Source organism: Equus quagga, chromosome 1 (assembly GCF_021613505.1).
Source record: "Equus quagga isolate Etosha38 chromosome 1, UCLA_HA_Equagga_1.0, whole genome shotgun sequence".
Lineage (NCBI taxonomy): Eukaryota > Metazoa > Chordata > Mammalia > Perissodactyla > Equidae > Equus > Equus quagga.
The window spans coordinates 107,703,548-107,721,015 of NC_060267.1; the positions used below are offsets into that span (position 1 = coordinate 107,703,548).

A 17,468-nucleotide genomic window follows, 5' to 3' on the forward strand; every position below is an offset into this window, starting at 1 on the left:
CCAATATGGCAGTCACTAGCTATATGTACCCATGGAGCATTAGGAATGTGGCTAGTTCAACTGAGGAACAAAATTTTTAATTTTATTTCATTCTAATTAAACTTAAATTTAAAGAGCCATATGTGGCTGGTGGCTACCATATGAACTGAGCAGCTATAGCTCAGTTGGTGAGATTCGTAGTAAGAGTCACAGCTAATTACTGAGCATTATATTGTATACCAAGCATTGTAGTTAAACATATGGTAAGCACTAACTAATTTAATCCTAATAACAACCCTAACACACAGAAAGTAAGCAGTGCACCCACATCACAGTCCAGAGCAGGGCAAAGCTGCATTTAGCACCTAGGAGTGCACACTCCAGCACCCTCAGGAGCAGGCTGCCTTGCCATCAGATTACAGCCAATTTTTAACAGCAATGGTAATTGAAGCAATGGTTATCCTGACAATTTTCACTACCTGATTGGGCAGAAAGGCATCGATGAAGATTTAAAAATAGGAGTCTCTTTGAAGACTTCAGGGCTAAATAAATTCAGAGTTGCCTTCCTGAGTAGCTTGGAATGATTGCATAAGAATGTATCGGCACACTTTACTTACAAAAGGCCATGACCTGTGGCCCACTGAGTGCAGGGAACAGAAACATTAACCCAGCTTTTTATCTGATGTTGTCATGGAGATTCAGCCTTAAACAAAGACGGTGCTATGTTTTCCACTCCAATAATAGACCTCAGCAATTAGCTTCCTCTTTATTAGTCTGCAACACCAGTCTGGAAGAGTCTCTTGAGAGGAGACCTTGAAATAGCTTCTCACAGCGCCAGCAGACAGCTAAAGATGACTTCCTGGGAACATGGTGGATGCCACTGGTGAGATAAATCTGAATATTTTTTTTAAAACAGTCTTTTTAATATCCTGGAAAACACTCTGCTGTGTAAGTGATCTCCATCACATCAACACCATATTGCATGTGTTGATTATCAGACAGGTTTAAAAAACAGTTCCCAAACCTGGATGTACATCAGAATCCGTGGGGAAGATGGTTAAATGCAGGTGACACCTTGATGAGCACCACGGTAGGGAACAAAGCCTTTGAATTAGACTGAAGTGTAAGCTGAAATGAATATCAGAAGAGTTCTTCTTGGCAAATTTTCTTCCATAAATAGGATTTTAAAATTGATTCTAGTTATTACCTTAAATAGCTGGGTACTAAAAGCTAGTCATAATTTAATGTAAACATCGCCACGATGGTGACCATGTTGAATGTATTTATGCCTAAAGTCAGGAAAAATGTGCCGTGTTATGAAATGAAAGGAAAGCTAATTGTGTTTAAATGTGCTTTCCCAGGTGGCTCCTTTGATAGCGCAGTGAAATTTTGGCTTTAAGGCATCATTGCTGCAAAAATGATCAATACTAAATAGGTTGAAGACAAGACAAGCGATATATTGATATTTCGATCTGAGGACTCTGCAGGTTTTTCCAGACAAAAGTCAGAGGCAGACAGATTACTTGAAATTCTCAAACTTTATTGTGTATGATACAGAAAGAGAATGGGTACAAGAGATCACATGGAAGAGGATCAGATTGGAATCTCCAAATTCTTTCCTAGAGGAAAGACAAACAGAAAAATATATTAACTTTAGGTGACGTAATAGCAACACTGATGGCTAACATTTGAACAGCTACTGTGACAAACTCTATTCTAAGGGCTTTGCTTTTTAGTCCTCACAACCACCATGTGAGGTTGTATGTTACAGACGAGGAAACTGAGGCACAGAGAGGTGATCTTTTCTAAAGAGTCAGCATTTTGCCTGCTTGGCAGGAATGATAGAGTCTCACCCGTTGATCCCCTATTTCACTTTATTTTCCTTTAGATGGGAGTCGGATAGGAGCCCCCATTGATGTTACTGAACCGGCAACTTGACTCAGAACACACTGAAAATCCAATACCCAAAAAGAGACTGGCTTTCTTAAGGTTGTATCCCAGTAGATCACAGTAGGGACCTCTCCCTCATTTGGTGGCATTGATGTCTTTCCTAAATGAAGCCCCTGGAAAATGCTCTAATGGGCCAAAGTCTCAAGACTTTTTTAGTGTAATTTCTCCTTATTTTGGAATATTGAGAGGACATTGCTGGTATTCGATGAGCACCACCAGGACTAAGCTCGTCCTGGAACCTGGACAGGGCCTTCTCCATTCATTAAATTCATTGGTGGGCTAGGTAGCAAAGCTTCCTCAGGATGCTTAGAAGGATGCAAAAAGACACTTGCCTTGGCCAATCGCTGGACTGTACGCCAGTGCAGGTGGTCAGGTGTGTTTGCACTTTTCACCTGAATGGAAACAACAGCTCAAGTCTCAGTCTGGACTTTGGCAAACCACAGGAAATTAAAATGCAAATGAAATTTGCAAACATGACGAAAAGAGGGAAAGAGGAATTAAGTTCTCAGAACGAAAATCGAGCATGTTTCATGCTAGCCCTAGGAGGCCAGCTTAATCAAATTTTCAGCTAACACAGATGATAATGACCCTGGTGGCCAGTTTCTTTACAGAGCTTTGCTATGGCAAAAGCAGAGAGAGACAGAGCAGGTGATGAAGCTGTGGTGGGAATTAGCTTTTCACATCTGTGTGCCAGGGAAGTGCCATTTTTAATGCCAGTAAATACTCTTTTGAGTTTAATTTACTCCGCTTAGGTTCCCATGCCAAACTCGATCACCTGATGCAGAGGTGGAATCTGCTCGTAGCTGTCAATATGTGATGACTTGTGATTGTAATTCTGAACAGGCTACACTTAGCCCAGGCTGACCAGTAGGCCTTGAGTACATTATACTATGAATTGCAATGAAGTCTTAAAAGTTAAACATTTCCAGCTCTAGAAGGCCATGTTCTTTGAGGCAGGACCTACAGTCTTCAATTTTTCAGACCACCAAAAGAATCCAAGCGGAGGTGAAATTACACAAGGAGTCTTATTATTTGCAGTACCATAAAGGAAAAAAAAGAGGGCACATCTCATTCCAAAATAGCCCTGAAATCAGTCTATAATTTCTGCCTTGAAGCCCTGGAGGGCCTTTCTCATCTTCAGGACGTTGAGGGCCTCTAGAATCAACTGAGGAAAATAATAAATGATGATTAGATAGACTATGTATACTGAAATGTTTTGTCCTATTCCATTCAATTTCAGAAAAGCTTATTAGAAAGGACTCTGGACAGGAGACCCACATGCCACTCATTGGTGGGTGTCACTGGGAAGTTACTTCACTGCTCTGAGTTTCAGTTTTCTCATGTCAAGTGGGGACAATAAGATCTGTCTCAGTGGATGGTTGAGCACTTTGTATGTCTGTAGCAATAGAGATGATATGATGCCATTATTATCATCATCACTGATATTATTGTTGTTATTATTATTAAACTGTTGTAAAGCGCTATGCTAGGTCCTTCGATGACTGAGATGCATGAGCCTGGCCCTCCCAGGCAGTTCTATATTTGGTGTAAGCTTAGTAAATACCAAACTCCAAAGCATCAACAAATATCTCTGGGAGGTTTTGTTAAAGTATGCCGGCCTTGAAAGGAAACCAAAGTGTTTTCACAAGCAAAGATTAAGGGACTCTGTTCCACTCAGTCATTATTCTATCACTCAAGACATACCCTGGAACTATTATTTGTACTTAAAATGCTCTTCAGCTTGCCAGCTGGCCTGGAGTTACCTGTCGAAGTTAATCACATGGAGTGGTTCATATATCAGGTGGTATGAGACTATGTGTCTCACAGCAGCCTTGCCGAGTGACTGATAGCCTTCTCTGTCAATTTTGCCAAGCCAAAAGACTATTAATGAACCATCAAAAGACCACAGTGACCCATCTCCAAAACAGAGCTTGCTGTACCTAAAGAAAAGGCTGCCTGACTTCACTGGCAGTCTAGATATCATCCCTTCCAACTCTGATGGTTTATCGTAGACAAAAAATGTAACCACAAAAAAAGAGGAGAAAGGAAAGCCAGATAAAACAGAGAGATGAGCAGGGACTAACAATGCTACCTTATATATGCACAGCCCTTTATAAAGGAGGGTCTTTCTTTATATGATTGCATGCCATCTCCATGGTGTCCCATCAAAGAAAGCTGCCTTGGTCTTTCATAAGAAGAAAGTGAAGATCAAATAGGACACAGCTTATCCACTATCACAGAGGTCCATGAGGTGGTTAGGCTTATTCTACCTCAAGTATCAGAGCCAAGGTTAGGACCCTGGCCTAGTTTTCCTTATTCTTGCCAGAGAAAAGCAACAGCACACACAAGGTCATAACCAATACTTGGACCAACACTTACAGAAAGTGGGATTGCTGATTCCGGTCATATTCTTCTAAGTGTTTGGGCCAGCTCAGTAAGAACAGACTTTGGAGACTTTCCTCCATCCTCTTTGCACAAGCTTGGGTCCTCAGAGGTTACTCTGAAAGAGGGCAGAGATGCAAAGAGAATTCAAAACTAATCTTAAACTTGAAAAGAAAAAAAAAATAATGAGAATATTCATGGGGATCATAAAGAGAAATAATGATTACCTTTGATTCCTAGAGAAAGTTAATTTAAAATGCATCCAAGTTCCATTGTACAGCCGAAAAGAAAAATCTGCGAAGCTGAGACAGGTCTTTAGTAGGCAGAAAGGAGAGTCACGGTCACTTGAGTTCTGAGAAGATGCTCATTCACAGTAATTGGGAGGAAGAAAGATTGTAGAGATTAACTGACCTTGTTTTAGGGCACACGCTGTTTTCTTTTCAAATGCAAACTTGGGGCCTAAAAGACAAAATCTGTCTTGAATGCCAGTCTCTAAGAAAATGCACTTTACAATCAGAAAACCACCGAAGTGGTTGTTTATGTTTTTATCAAATTAGAAGCTATATAACCATTTAAAGCAAGTGCGTAGGATCTCTTTCCAATGGTAACTTTGAAGTTCACATGCCCTTTGAAAGAAAAGCAGTATAGATGCTCTTGGTCCATGAAAGGAGAGATCAGCATAACATTGTCTTGGTTTTACACATGGGTTTAGCTCATCAAAAGAGACATTACGCAAGTGCGGATGTGGCACTGGCTGTCAGTTTTAAGGTTGTACATAAAAACTACATCGTAGTTTTGAAATCTGTGACATCAGGGTCAAAAATTGCCTTTTCAGGGCAGTCTTTGTGACCCTGGAAGTTTTATCTGGGAGAATATAATTCCACTTGCTGAGGCTGTAGACTTGATTTTTTTTTATTATTAATAAATAATTACTTATTTGATATTCACTGTGTAGGTACTACGTTCTAGGGAAGGCTAGGTGCCTTTGGTCTGTGAGGTATTGCACTGCAGTCATCCCGTGTGTAGTCTCTGAGAACCTAGTATTAGTCAGGCCCTCTGCTAAAGGCACAGAGATAAAGGCAACTAGTTCCCTTTACGCCCTGGCTGCTTCCTATGTGTCATCTCCTGAAACCGTTTGCCTCAAAACACAACACTTCAGCTTCACCGAACTGCTTTATAGTCCCAAGACATACCACATTCTTCTGTACTCCAGGTTCTTTGTGCATACTTGTTTCCTGCCTTGAGTGTCTTGTCTTTGCGGCTGCCTAGACTCCTTCATCTGCTAAGACCAACTCAGACACAACCTCCTGGGTGATGTTCTCCACATGTAGCTTGGTAGCACTTGGTACAGATCTCTTCTAAGAGCCCCTGTCACTCTGAATTATAATTGCTTACCTTCAAGCCTTCCATCAGATCTGGGCTCCCTGATGATATTGTCCACTTCTGTCCACTTCTGTCCCTCATTCCTAGTAAGTTCAGGGCTGACCCATAGGAGAGGTGCTTGATAAATGTTTCTTTGATTGACCCAACTTCAGAATACTCTTGCAGTTCATAAATCCTACCCAGATGTGGTGGTGACATGCATAAATGTAAACCTTGGCATGGTTTTCATGACTTTGGGGCATGATGTGTATGTTTCTTTTATGCTAAGAAATAGTAGAAATCCTGCCACGGGAACTTTTATCCCCTTCTTTAAGTTGAACTGAAGTTGCAGAACTGAGATGGCAAATATTAATTGGTTTCTGAGGATGCTGAGATATCAACCCCTGATAAGAGAAATGATGGTATTTCGCAGATCTTTTAGGCAGAAAGAAATATGCCAAAAAGATTTATAGCTGCAGTTATTTCTAAGGCGATTCATGTCAAAGGTCAGATAACATATATTCTTTGCTATGCTATACTTATAGAGTGCTTCAAAATAGTTTTTACATTGAGGGAGTCTCCAGTTAACTCCGAGACATCACATTGAATGTTACAGAGGAGGGAGAGTCTCAAAATGACAGAAAACCTTGGATCGCACAGTTCTAGAAAGCTTGAAAATGTGAAATAACCTCATTATAGTAATTTTAACAAACAAGAGATTACCAATTTTTTTACAACATCATTTAATACATTAGTGAAATGGCAACAATATTACAACCAATGTACTTTCTCAGAAGCAGATATCTTGTAAAAAAATGACTCCACTGTTAAATGTCCATATTTGCAAGGCTGAGTTAGACTCTTAAAGTTTTTTAATGAGAACTCCATCCTGTGGTGTGAAAATTTACCTCCTAACAAAACAACTTGCTTTCCTGACCTGATGACAATGCCAGATTAATTGCACTTTTGTTGCTTAATTGCATTGTAAAGTGCACGTCATTAAATTGATAACACTCTGCGGAGTTTTAAAATTTCTCAACATTCAAACAAAAGTTGTAGGCAGTGTTGACTCAGCCAATGTCCGGCCTATCATGTTTGTCAAAGGAGAATGCTCTTAACAGCAGGCAGTATATGGAAGGCATTTTCAAAGCAGGTTACATTCTGTTTTGTTTGAATTTGAACCCGCCTCCTTCAACCCCCACAAGCAGAATGATTTGCTCTATATAGTGTGCCACCATTGGGGCACGGTGGCTGAAATCGAAGTTTTATTTGAGTAGTACTACAAACATTCACTCTTGAATCTATAGGTTTTTCTTTACTGTTTCGTCTCTTGAAAACAACCATGTAGAAGTGGATTCGAACATACATTTAGCACCTTCTTTCACTGTTCTTCCAAGCTTTCCAGTCTCATCGTAACCTGAACAAGGTAAACCCCTTCCTTCTTTGAATACATGTGACTTAGACCAACTTCTATTCTTATTATTTTTCAAGGAGCTGTATGAGATGTTTCTCATTAAGTTGTCAAGACACCTTAACACTGGCAGAAAGGGAAAGCACCTAATAAAAATCTTTGAAACAAGACAATCCTAGCAAAAAGTTTATTTCTAAACAGCACATCCTGAAAGTAATTTTTTAACTGAAAGATTGACTTACATATTATTTTTACACCCTTTAAACCAAGAGGTATCAACTTAGAATGGAGCTAAAGAGAATATTTAATGGGTTGAGATTAAATCTATCATTTTTACCCAGGGAAAATTCCTTCTCATTTATTCTCAGGCAGTTGCATGTAAAAGGACTATGAAAGTGATGAGCTGCAGTGTTTTGACAAGCACTGTACTGCAAAAACTTGAGATGTCACTGGAATACAGTTATATATTCATGGGGAGAAAAGAATGGCCTATTTAAAAACTAGGACAGATCATGTTGATATGGGAAAAGGAAATAACCATGTGAACAATACATCCGAAATTAAAGACTCTGTTGCTGGCATCCGTCTAAAATCAACAGGAAACATAATTACTCCTTGAAAGTACTCTTGTCCTGTGTTACAGTGCTAAATGGATACGGAAAGAGCGAGATATTATTTGTACTCAGAATACTATTACAAAAACAAAGATGGAAAGAAACACAGCAAAGATGTGATAAAAAGATCCATGTTAGCAACATAGGAAAGTGAGACTAGCCCACATTATGAAGCAATATTTCTACCCCCACCCCCAAACCCAATGTGACCTCTCTGCTTTCTCTCTCTTGGAGTCACTCTAGAGACAGGTTTTTTATCTACTTTATAAGCACAATAGGAGGTCCGGAGGAAATCAAAGGGAATCTTTTATTCAAAGCAACTGCATGATTTTAATAACTCCCCTCCATGTTTTCTACTGTTTATTTTCCCACAGTTTGGAATGCCCTGTTCCCAGCTGTACAAAGATGTTTGCCAAAGCAAGTGTTGTTTTCCACTATATTATATTTCTTAGGCTGAAACAGGGAGATGATAATAATAATATTAATATTATTCTTTCATAACTTTATATCGTTTAGTGAGAGCCCCAGGTAATCTGTAGGCATCAATGGCAAATCAATTAGAATTCTTATGCCAGTCCATTCTTGTGTCTAGTTCACACTCCTCCCAATCCACTATTTCTTCTAAGCTATTAGTTTGAATACTCTTGGTATTTATTGGTAATTCTTGGGTTTGAATAATGTTGAAACTCATCTCTGACTCTTGTGGCCTTTCATTGAACTGTTCCCTGTTCTGTGAAATGACTGAACTTGGTTCAGTGTTTCTCTAAGGCAGAACTATGAGCCACAAACCATCTTCAACACATTATCAAGCAGAGCCAGCAAACACTTTCTCTTTCTTTGCTGAAAAGAAGGATCCAAGGTCATTTTGGGTTTAAGATGGGAAGGCGGTTCATTGTTTTTTGAATGAACACATTTCTTGGAATGACATTTAATAAAAAAAATGATATTATTTATTAGAAATATTTAATAAATGAACCAGAAAAAACATTTTTACTAGGCTTGTAAAACGTCCCCCTTCTCTCCTTATAAGTTTTCCACATTGCCTTCTAAAACCAGAATGTGAAAACATCCATTTAAAAATAATCTCTCATCACTCGTATTTTTAAAGTAAACTATGTACCAGAATGGCCAGCACCAATTCTGCCACCATTGACTACTTGTTCCGGAAAGACAAACGTGCACACGCTATACACATGTTCTCCAGAGAATAAACCAGGCACGTGACCCTTAACAGCTGTCTGCACTACGCTTAACAAACAGCTCATCTTTGAAAACACGTTTCTTCATGTGAATAGATTTACAGGTAATCATGCAGAGTTTTCATGAAAACATTTTTAATTCTCAGTGGAGACAACACACAAATAAATAAAAATTAGATTGTTTCTTACCTTTTGGAAAGCAGGCAAAAGCTATACTGTTGGTGGAATAGTGTACCAAGTAACAGACTTTTGTACACTCTTTCTTACTGGTGGTATGCAGTCTACAGGAAAAGTAAATATATAGGTACGGATAAAATAAATGTGCACACAATATTCCTTTTTATTCTTTTTTTTTCCTTTTGGAGAAGAGGCTGCGATAGAGACCATAGACTTTATTCCCACTCTTTCAGTGGGTTTGATAGTCTTTTGGTAGACCAGTTCACCAAAATTCAGGTACCTCTGAACATGGGAGTACTGGCGCCTCTTGGTTTTAGGCAGATGGGTTTACTCGTTTGAGCTGGAGTAGTTGAGGGAACCAACCCCAAAGTAATGTGTCTATCTGTTCAGAGCATCCTTTTCTTCCTGTTGCCATCCCTTTTTTCTCAGCCTAGTACAGTTATGGTGACCAGCCTGCGAGGTTAGTCCAGAAGGATGAAACAAACAACGTAATGTTCAGAATGTTAGGGATCCAAACAAATGAAAAAGCAAAACAAAACAAAAAACCACGGCAAATTAACACAGCGTGGGAGAGTGTTCCAGAATTTTCTAGGCATTGTTACTTGTATAGAATTTGACACCCACATCCATTTTCTAGCAGTTTGAGTCTTGGAGTTTTGTTTTTTTTTTTTTTTAATGAAATACCTCTTTATCTCGGCAGTTCTACTATTTTATGTAATACTTGCCTTCTTTGAGAACAGACCAAGTTTTTATTTATATATTTTCCTTACAGTAGATGCAAAAATGGTAGTAAAAGAAAAATAGCATCAGAATGTACACTTATATTTAAAATATCTTATTTTAGATTTTCTGTTTTAGGTGCAAGTTATTGTTCTTCTAAAGTGTGCTTCACCATACAGTGTGCTCATTGGCTTAAACTAGTCTTTCACATAGTGTAAGTCCAGCCTCTATTTCAGGGTCATTTATCAGTTATGCATTCCAACCTGCAAAACGGATCTTTCCCAAGCTGTCCACATGCCTGACATCTCTAGTTGCTACTGGCCTTCCAGAACAAACTTTCTGTAACCAGTCCAGATTTTTGGGGAGTTTCTCTGCACTGTCTGGGGGCATTGGTTTAGAAAATGGATGGTAGTTTAGGACAAAGGTAGCTTAGGGATGCTCATCATTATTCATCATGATCCTCTATAAGGAGAGCATCTGACCAGAGGATAATTCACAGAGCATCTTCTGGTTCTGACCAGTCCAAGTGAGGAAGGCAGCAGTTCTTACCCACACATCCCCCAAAAGCCATGCTGCCTCAGGTACCATTATCCATCCAACTGGAAAAGGGGCCTGGTGGCCATCAGTAAGTCAGTCCCCAAGCACACCCAATCCTCCTGTTTATCTGGCATCTACATCTTTGCCATGAACATATATCTGCAAAATCAGTAATAGAAAGCTCAGGAAAACATGCCAAATTCAGGACACACATTCAAGAACCAAAGCTTGAGGTGCCCTTCGCAGAAAAAATTGTTGAGAAGGCATCATTGTGGCCAGATCTAAAGCTATCCAAATTAGGTCAGGGTCTTCCGATCCTCTAGCAACAGAAATTTTGTTTGTATAAAAAAAACCCTTCATTAAGTGGCTGAGCTATACCTCTATACCCGCTGCTGCTTTCCAATCTGAGTTCAGAAATGAACAAGCATTGGCTCAACTCTGAACATCCAACATGTTTGTAGTGCACAGATACATTAAAATTTTGAGATTTGCTTTTCATTTGTTCCATACAGAAAGAGGTTTTCCTTTCAAACAATGGCATCTTAACTGGAGAAGCAACCTAAGAGGAAAATTGAACTTCTTGGGGAAAAATCAGGCAATGCTTGGGCAGTTTTAATTTCTGCCCTTATTAAGCCAACAAGCAAATTCGTTTTATGTGGACATGTCGTTGCAGTGTGCAGCTGGATGAGTAGAAGCATGCATGCACCAGATGGCAAACTGCAGTGATGGAGCAGAGCTGTTAAAAACGAAAACACTGAGGATTGAAATACATTGAGACTGAGTGTTTAGAGCAACAATGAATAAGGGGACATTTCTGTTTCATTATTTACTTTGTAGCTCATACTATATACTCGGTTTCCTCCCCGATACCCTCCCTCAGAGGATAGCGCATGGAATTTCCCTTTTGGAAAGACACATTCCTTTCCCAAGTGCATGATCTGTGCTTCTGTTTGTTTCTTTTTAACCACATAGCTTAATTTTAGCAAATAATTTGTCTGTTACCAAAGTTCAGAAATTTGAGATGATTTGAGCTATATTTGGTATTAAATAGAATATAATAATAATGTTTCCTCCCATCAGAATAGTCTTTCTGTCACTTTTCATTAATTGAATTTTTTATTACTGCTCTTTCCTACATTCATACATTTTTGCATTGTTACAGACTGGTTTTCCAAATATAATTGTCGTCTATAATACCACTATTTCCATATTAGTGACTTCATTAGATCATTTTAAACACCTACTTGTTTGCATTTTTGTCTCATCTTAAATGTTTCCTTCCTTTGGGTTGACTTTATCCCAGATCAGCATCATTGTTAAAACTTTGGGAAGCATTTCCAATACGGGCTCAGCCTGAGTGTCCTAATATGAAATCGTTGCTATTAAGATATATTAATTTCTAGAGCTCTGCAGTCCAATATAGTAGCCACAGTCACAGATGGCCATTTAAATTTAAATTATTTAAAATGGAGTAAAATGGTAAGCATACTTCCTCAGCTAAGCAGCCATATTTCAAGCGCCCAATAGCCATATGTGGCTAGTGGTTACTGTACTGCACAGCACAGGTAGAGAACATTTCCATCATTGCAGAAAGTTCTATTGGACAGATTTTGTGCAGATAAGGTCTTTTGATTCCTCTTCAGGATCTTTGAGAGCTGGGCCATCAGAAACCCCAATGTTTGGAGGTACATGAATCTCCTCCTATGGTTCAGCAAATATCCACTCAAATTATGTATGGTGTTTTAGAAAGTGTCTACACAAAACCAAAAGAACAAACAATTTTTTAAAAGTTTTTGGACTATCTGTGACGCAAAGGCTATATTTGGTTTTATTTTTTCCCGAACTGTTTATCTTTGCTCTGTGTAGACCCCAAAACAACAATGACAAAACCCAGTAAAACTTTTTCAAGGGAAAGGCACCAAATGCATTCCAAATGGAATAATTGTGATTGACACAGGTAATAAGACACTTGGATTTTTGAGTTAGTAAGATGAGGCCTCTACCTGGGCAGCCTTCTTTGAGTTCAGTTTATTCCTGTCTTTGTAGACAACAAAGCAAGCAATAACACATTTCAAAGCACCATACATCATTATATTCTTTAAATGCAAGCTGCATTAGCAAATGAGCAAGCCCCAAGACCAATTTCTGCATTGGCGTTGTAACATGCCACTCATGTTCTAAGAAACACAGAAGCAAAGAGAAAGAAGCAGGGATCTGGGAGTCAGACCTGGGTTTCAGCCCAACCTCTGATGCTAACTAAATGTGTGACTTTGGTAATATCACTTAATCTCGCTAAGCTTAGGTTTCTTAAGTAAAATGAGAATAATACTCCCCATTCTACAGAGTTACTGTGAGGAGTAAGAGAGAGCGTCCACACAAAGCCTTCTGCATAATGGCTATTTGAAAAGGAGGCTGTGTATTAGTATTAGTGTTAGTGTTGATATTAGCAATTTAACAGCCATTATCATACCGCAAACAGCCTCAACAAGGATAGACCCTAATCACTAAAAGTTAATAACAGTGAAATGTTGTTTGAAAGCTAATTATTCTTAATAATTAGCATAGTATTGAATTAATTGTCCAAATTCAAAACTTCTAATTTGGTCTTTTTTTTAAAATACATACAGACTTTTGATGTTATTTCCTGGTTGTTGATTTGGGGCATAGCTAGTGAAATTTGCGTGTGTATGTGTGTATGTGTTTGTGTTTAGATATAAATGTTAAACTGTTACTAGAATGTCTCCAGGATAAGGGTTTTGTGAACTGCAAATAAGACAAGGGGCCCTAGAATAAAATTCTATGGAAGTATAACTATGTACGTATATTTATCAATACAGATATACATATAAATAGACGCATAAGTATGTTCATGGAAATATTTCTTTTTGTGAATCACTTCCGTCTACCTCATCGTGTTTAGTACGCTTTTAAACATACCATCATATCTATATAACTTTTAGGCAAATCTTTTTGCCTTTTCAGGAATAGAAGGAAATTAAAATTTAATTGACACTATTTTCTACATGCATGATAATTTATGACACACTTATCTTATGACATGGATATTATTATCTCCATTTTTTACATCAAAACGCTGAGATTCAGAAAAGCTCAATGACTCTCAAAGCCATACAGCTGGTAAGAGGAGTGGCTTGGATTTGAACCCAGGTCTGTCTCAACCCAAAGCCTCTTCCTACATCACAATGAATACCATAGCAATTCACCATTCACTTCCCCTCCTCTCAGTGACCATCTGTTCTGAAGACACAAGAACAGATCCTGTGTATCCATTCTGTTTCTCTCTTCTCTCCGTGAGCTCCTTCTCCTGCCTCTCAACTTGTCCGAGAATGTCTTCTATTGAGAAGTCAAAGTGAAGCCCATGATGCTGTTAATAAGTCTCTGTTAACTTGTCTACATATTCTTAAAGTGTTTCACAATATTCACTCAACTGACTACTTAGAAATGTGGAGAAGGACTAAGACCATGGATCTTTGCACAATATTTGTCAGGATCAAACTCAGTTGCCTCCTGGTTTTTGAAGATCTCTCTCTTACTTGCAAAGCATAAAGGATTACCTCAGAGTATTTAGAATAGGCACTTTCTGCTTGGCAATAAGCCTTTGGCTACAGCAAATTCAGCTCATAATTGAAAAATAATGTGTCTTGAATGACTTAATGGACAACCTGAATCCTCCTTTACTTTAAAAACAGGAAGCATCAGGAACACTTCAATCTGCCTCATTCTATATGGAACTGGTCAAAATATTCCTGGAAAATAAATCCTAGAAGTCACATTTTTAGTCTGAAATTCACTCTTACCACAATAGTGTTAGTAAAATCAGCAATTGGGAATTCTATGCATTTAGCCTCTGATTAAATGTCTTTTTCTTTTTAAAAAAAGTGGTGTCTGTATGCCCATCTTCTTTGGGGTCTTTGCAGGGGCGACTCAAGGCGAACCACGGGTTGCAGATATGCCATGTAGCGTATCAAATCTGATATATCCTTAATCCCGCCCCTACGCTTATGTCTTTCATGGAATGTCTTTCACTCCTCTGCAGTGGTGTGGTACATGTTTTTCCCATGTGGCGATGCCATTAGCATAGAAGTGTCTGGGCCAGTATACTTGGATGAAAGTTTGCCAGCTTTATTCAATATTTTATGTTTTTGTTTCTAGAAGCCTTGCTTAGTAAAGAATCATAACTTTTTCCACTTTTGTGTTGCAGTGGAAAAAAGTTGTGCTTCCAAGGTTTTTAAATATCCCAATTTCATTCCTACTGCTACAATCAATCAAGTGTTGAAGTTTCCCTAACAGGAAGTTGTTCCCCTAACAGGAAGGGGTCATGAAAGTTACCTCACAACTTGACAGCTGTGTTTATGCCAATTGGAAGTGTTGGTACAAAAGGACAAGAAGCGAGGCAAGGGGGAGACTTCACAATTCTGAAGCAGAACCTCTAAAAGCTTCTTTCTGACAGACAGCAAAAAGAAAGTGGTGGCAAGAATGAGGCAAACTCTTAAGAGCAAAGGTTAGCATTCACCAAGGCAACCCATTATCCAAGACAATCATAGTCATGGTACTTTTTCAAAGAAAGGCAAGCTCACACCATATCTCGCGGAGCTTACTGATGCAAGATGGGAAGATGAAAGGAAAGGAGAGTTACTTACTGTTTGGGTCTACGTTTTCACAGAGTTCTGTCTTTGCCTCACCGTTGGGTCTGTCACTGGGTTTGTGTGACAGCCGCGATGACATGGTGGCTGCTGTGACTACCGCCTTGAAGCTTCGCTTCCGTTTCTGCACATTGAGTTCAGGGTGGAAAATGATGATGTACACTTTCGGCATGTACAGCATCCCCAGCGCCACTGATGCACTTAGGTTCATGGAGATTGTAAGCGTGGTGGTTTGTATGTAGAGCTAGGAGACACAACACACAAGACACTATTACAAATAAAATGACTGCAGAGGGAGTCTGAACACTTAATGCAATGTCAAGAAGGACTATGGGTAGGGGAGAAAGCATAGCAATCTCCAGATCCTTCTGATAAAAAAAGGAAGACACAATGACTGTGCAGATTTATTGGCTAGCTGATGTGTATATTTATTGACTGAATGCCATTGGGTGAATCCATGTGCGTGCTTGCCCTGGAAAAGTCTCCCACATAGAAGTTCAGGGTGGACCTTTAATCAGATCTGAAGGACCTTTAGTCAGAATGGCAACTGAATGTAAAGACACGAAGATCATAGAAATGTGTAATCTTGAGTAAAGGGTAGTTATTTTTTCTCCCCCATACATACACAAAACAATTAACACTACATGATCTCTTGCTACACAGTTACTGTGGGACCTTATTTGAGAAGTCGTTATGTCAATATATGTCTCTTTTTGCATTGTTGTTTTAAAGGGTTCACCCTCATCATACCTACAAAGTAGTGCTTTGAGTTTCCCTAGAAAGTAAGTTCTTCTTGCTTAATTTTGATTTACAAAACACCAATGGCAAGGGACCAAGATCTAGTGATGTCGCCTTGTCCAGTCTCTTAACATCAACAAATTACTAATAGGATGCAAAACCTCATTCTGACAGTGTGTTATTTGTAGTTTGGATGGTGCCCTCCTTGCTGTCCTTGTCTCCTTTTGCTTCCTTGAGAAATCAGTAGAGCAACTACTCACTTACTGTTCGTGTGTTAAATCATTGCCTTGCCTAAACTGAAAAGATGAAGGTTGAAGGGTGTGGGGAATTGTAAGATCAGTAAGATCAGACAACTGGCCTTGGTCCAGTGGCATTTATGAAGTGCCCTGTCATGATCTAGAGCCACCATACATTTAGGTATATTGGGTTTTGCTTGTGTTCTAAAGGCTGGATTAAATGTGAGATGATAGATGTCTTAATTAACTTGATTGTGGTAATCATTTCACAATGCATACGTATACTAAATCATCATGTTTTACACCTTAAAAAAATCACGTATATAAACCTAAATATGTGCAATCATACCTCGATAAAGCTGGGAATAAATGAATAAATAAATAAACAGGTAGGTAGACAGACAAATAAATTTCAAATTACATTAAAAAAAAAAACACCCGAGTGACTAGCTGCCATGGCCTTTTATGTCAGTGGAAACCCAAGTTCCTTGAACATATTTGATCATGGTTTTCCACAACTATTCCTTCCCATTGATCTCAGGACAAAATCCCCATTTTTAATGAATTCTACAAGGCCCCATGTGGCCTGCCCCCTGCATACTTTTTCAGACTAATTTTCCACCACTTCCCCCCCACGGCTCCCCAGGACGCCATCCATATGGGCGCTCCCTCAGGTCTTGACGATGCTGTGGTCTTTCAACCACAAAAACTTTATATGTGCACACAGGCGATTTTTCCTTTATTCTTGTTTTCCTTGTATGGAATGTTCCTCTTCTGCTTCTTAGACCATCCATCCCAGGCTGTCCTCACCCACAGCTTCAAGTCTAGGACGGCTTATTTACTTACACACTTGTGAAAAACTATTTTCTTCAGACCATTTGTCTCCATTTGTAATTAGACACCCACTATCCTGATCATCTGACCATCTGTCTCCTTGACTGGGCAGAAAGTTCAAGAAAGGCAGGAACATGTGACCGTGGTACATCATTGTGTCGGAATGCTAGCAAGCAGTAGGCACTTAATAAACACGATGGTTGAGCTCCTGTGTTTGTACAATGGACACCTTTTTCCTACCTATCACTCAGTGATCAAGCAGCCTTTCTCTAAATATATAAGCATTCCCATCAGACCTATTGGCTGCCTGGATAATTCTGAGGCCCCGGTGAAGAAATTAAAAGAGACTTGGTCATCTCATCTGGAAAGAACACAGCTTTCCAGCAAACATTAATTTGAATGTGTATGTCTCTGAGTGGTTTAAAGCAGCTGCCAACTGCTAACTGTAAAATATATAATGAAGGTAAGCTAGAAAGACAAAACAATATTGAATTAATGATTCTCTTGGTTGCGAATTAGACCATATTTTAAAAGTTCAACTTTTCCTACTAGAATACCTTTAGACTTTCAACTCCATTCTACCCTGCTAACCCACACTGCTCGGGAAAGGCTTACCATGGTCACAGGGCTTTATGCACCCAGGCAATGTTGCTTCCTTCACTCGT

The 17,468-nt window shown here is 39.1% G+C and overlaps 1 protein-coding gene and 1 long non-coding RNA gene across 2 annotated transcripts in view; both read right to left on the reverse strand.

Moving 5' to 3' along the window:
* Nucleotides 1-2,256: 2,256 nt before the first annotated feature.
* On the reverse strand, nucleotides 2,257-5,417 carry LOC124249859 (uncharacterized). The gene is made up of 3 exons (XR_006891475.1): nucleotides 4,539-5,417; nucleotides 4,309-4,429; nucleotides 2,257-2,321 (listed from the first exon to the last, which is right to left on the reverse strand). It is a non-coding gene; the product is annotated as an uncharacterized LOC124249859 (long non-coding RNA).
* Nucleotides 5,418-9,107: 3,690 nt separating this feature from the next.
* Nucleotides 9,108-17,468, reverse strand: part of GRM7 (glutamate metabotropic receptor 7) — a 770,519-nt gene continuing 762,158 nt past the window's right edge. The window contains exons 9-10 of the mRNA XM_046681325.1: nucleotides 14,993-15,239; nucleotides 9,108-9,178 (exon numbers count right to left, since the gene is read on the reverse strand). Coding sequence (XP_046537281.1) covers nucleotides 9,108-9,178; nucleotides 14,993-15,239 — 318 coding nt within the window. The remainder of the gene's footprint in view (nucleotides 9,179-14,992; nucleotides 15,240-17,468) is intronic.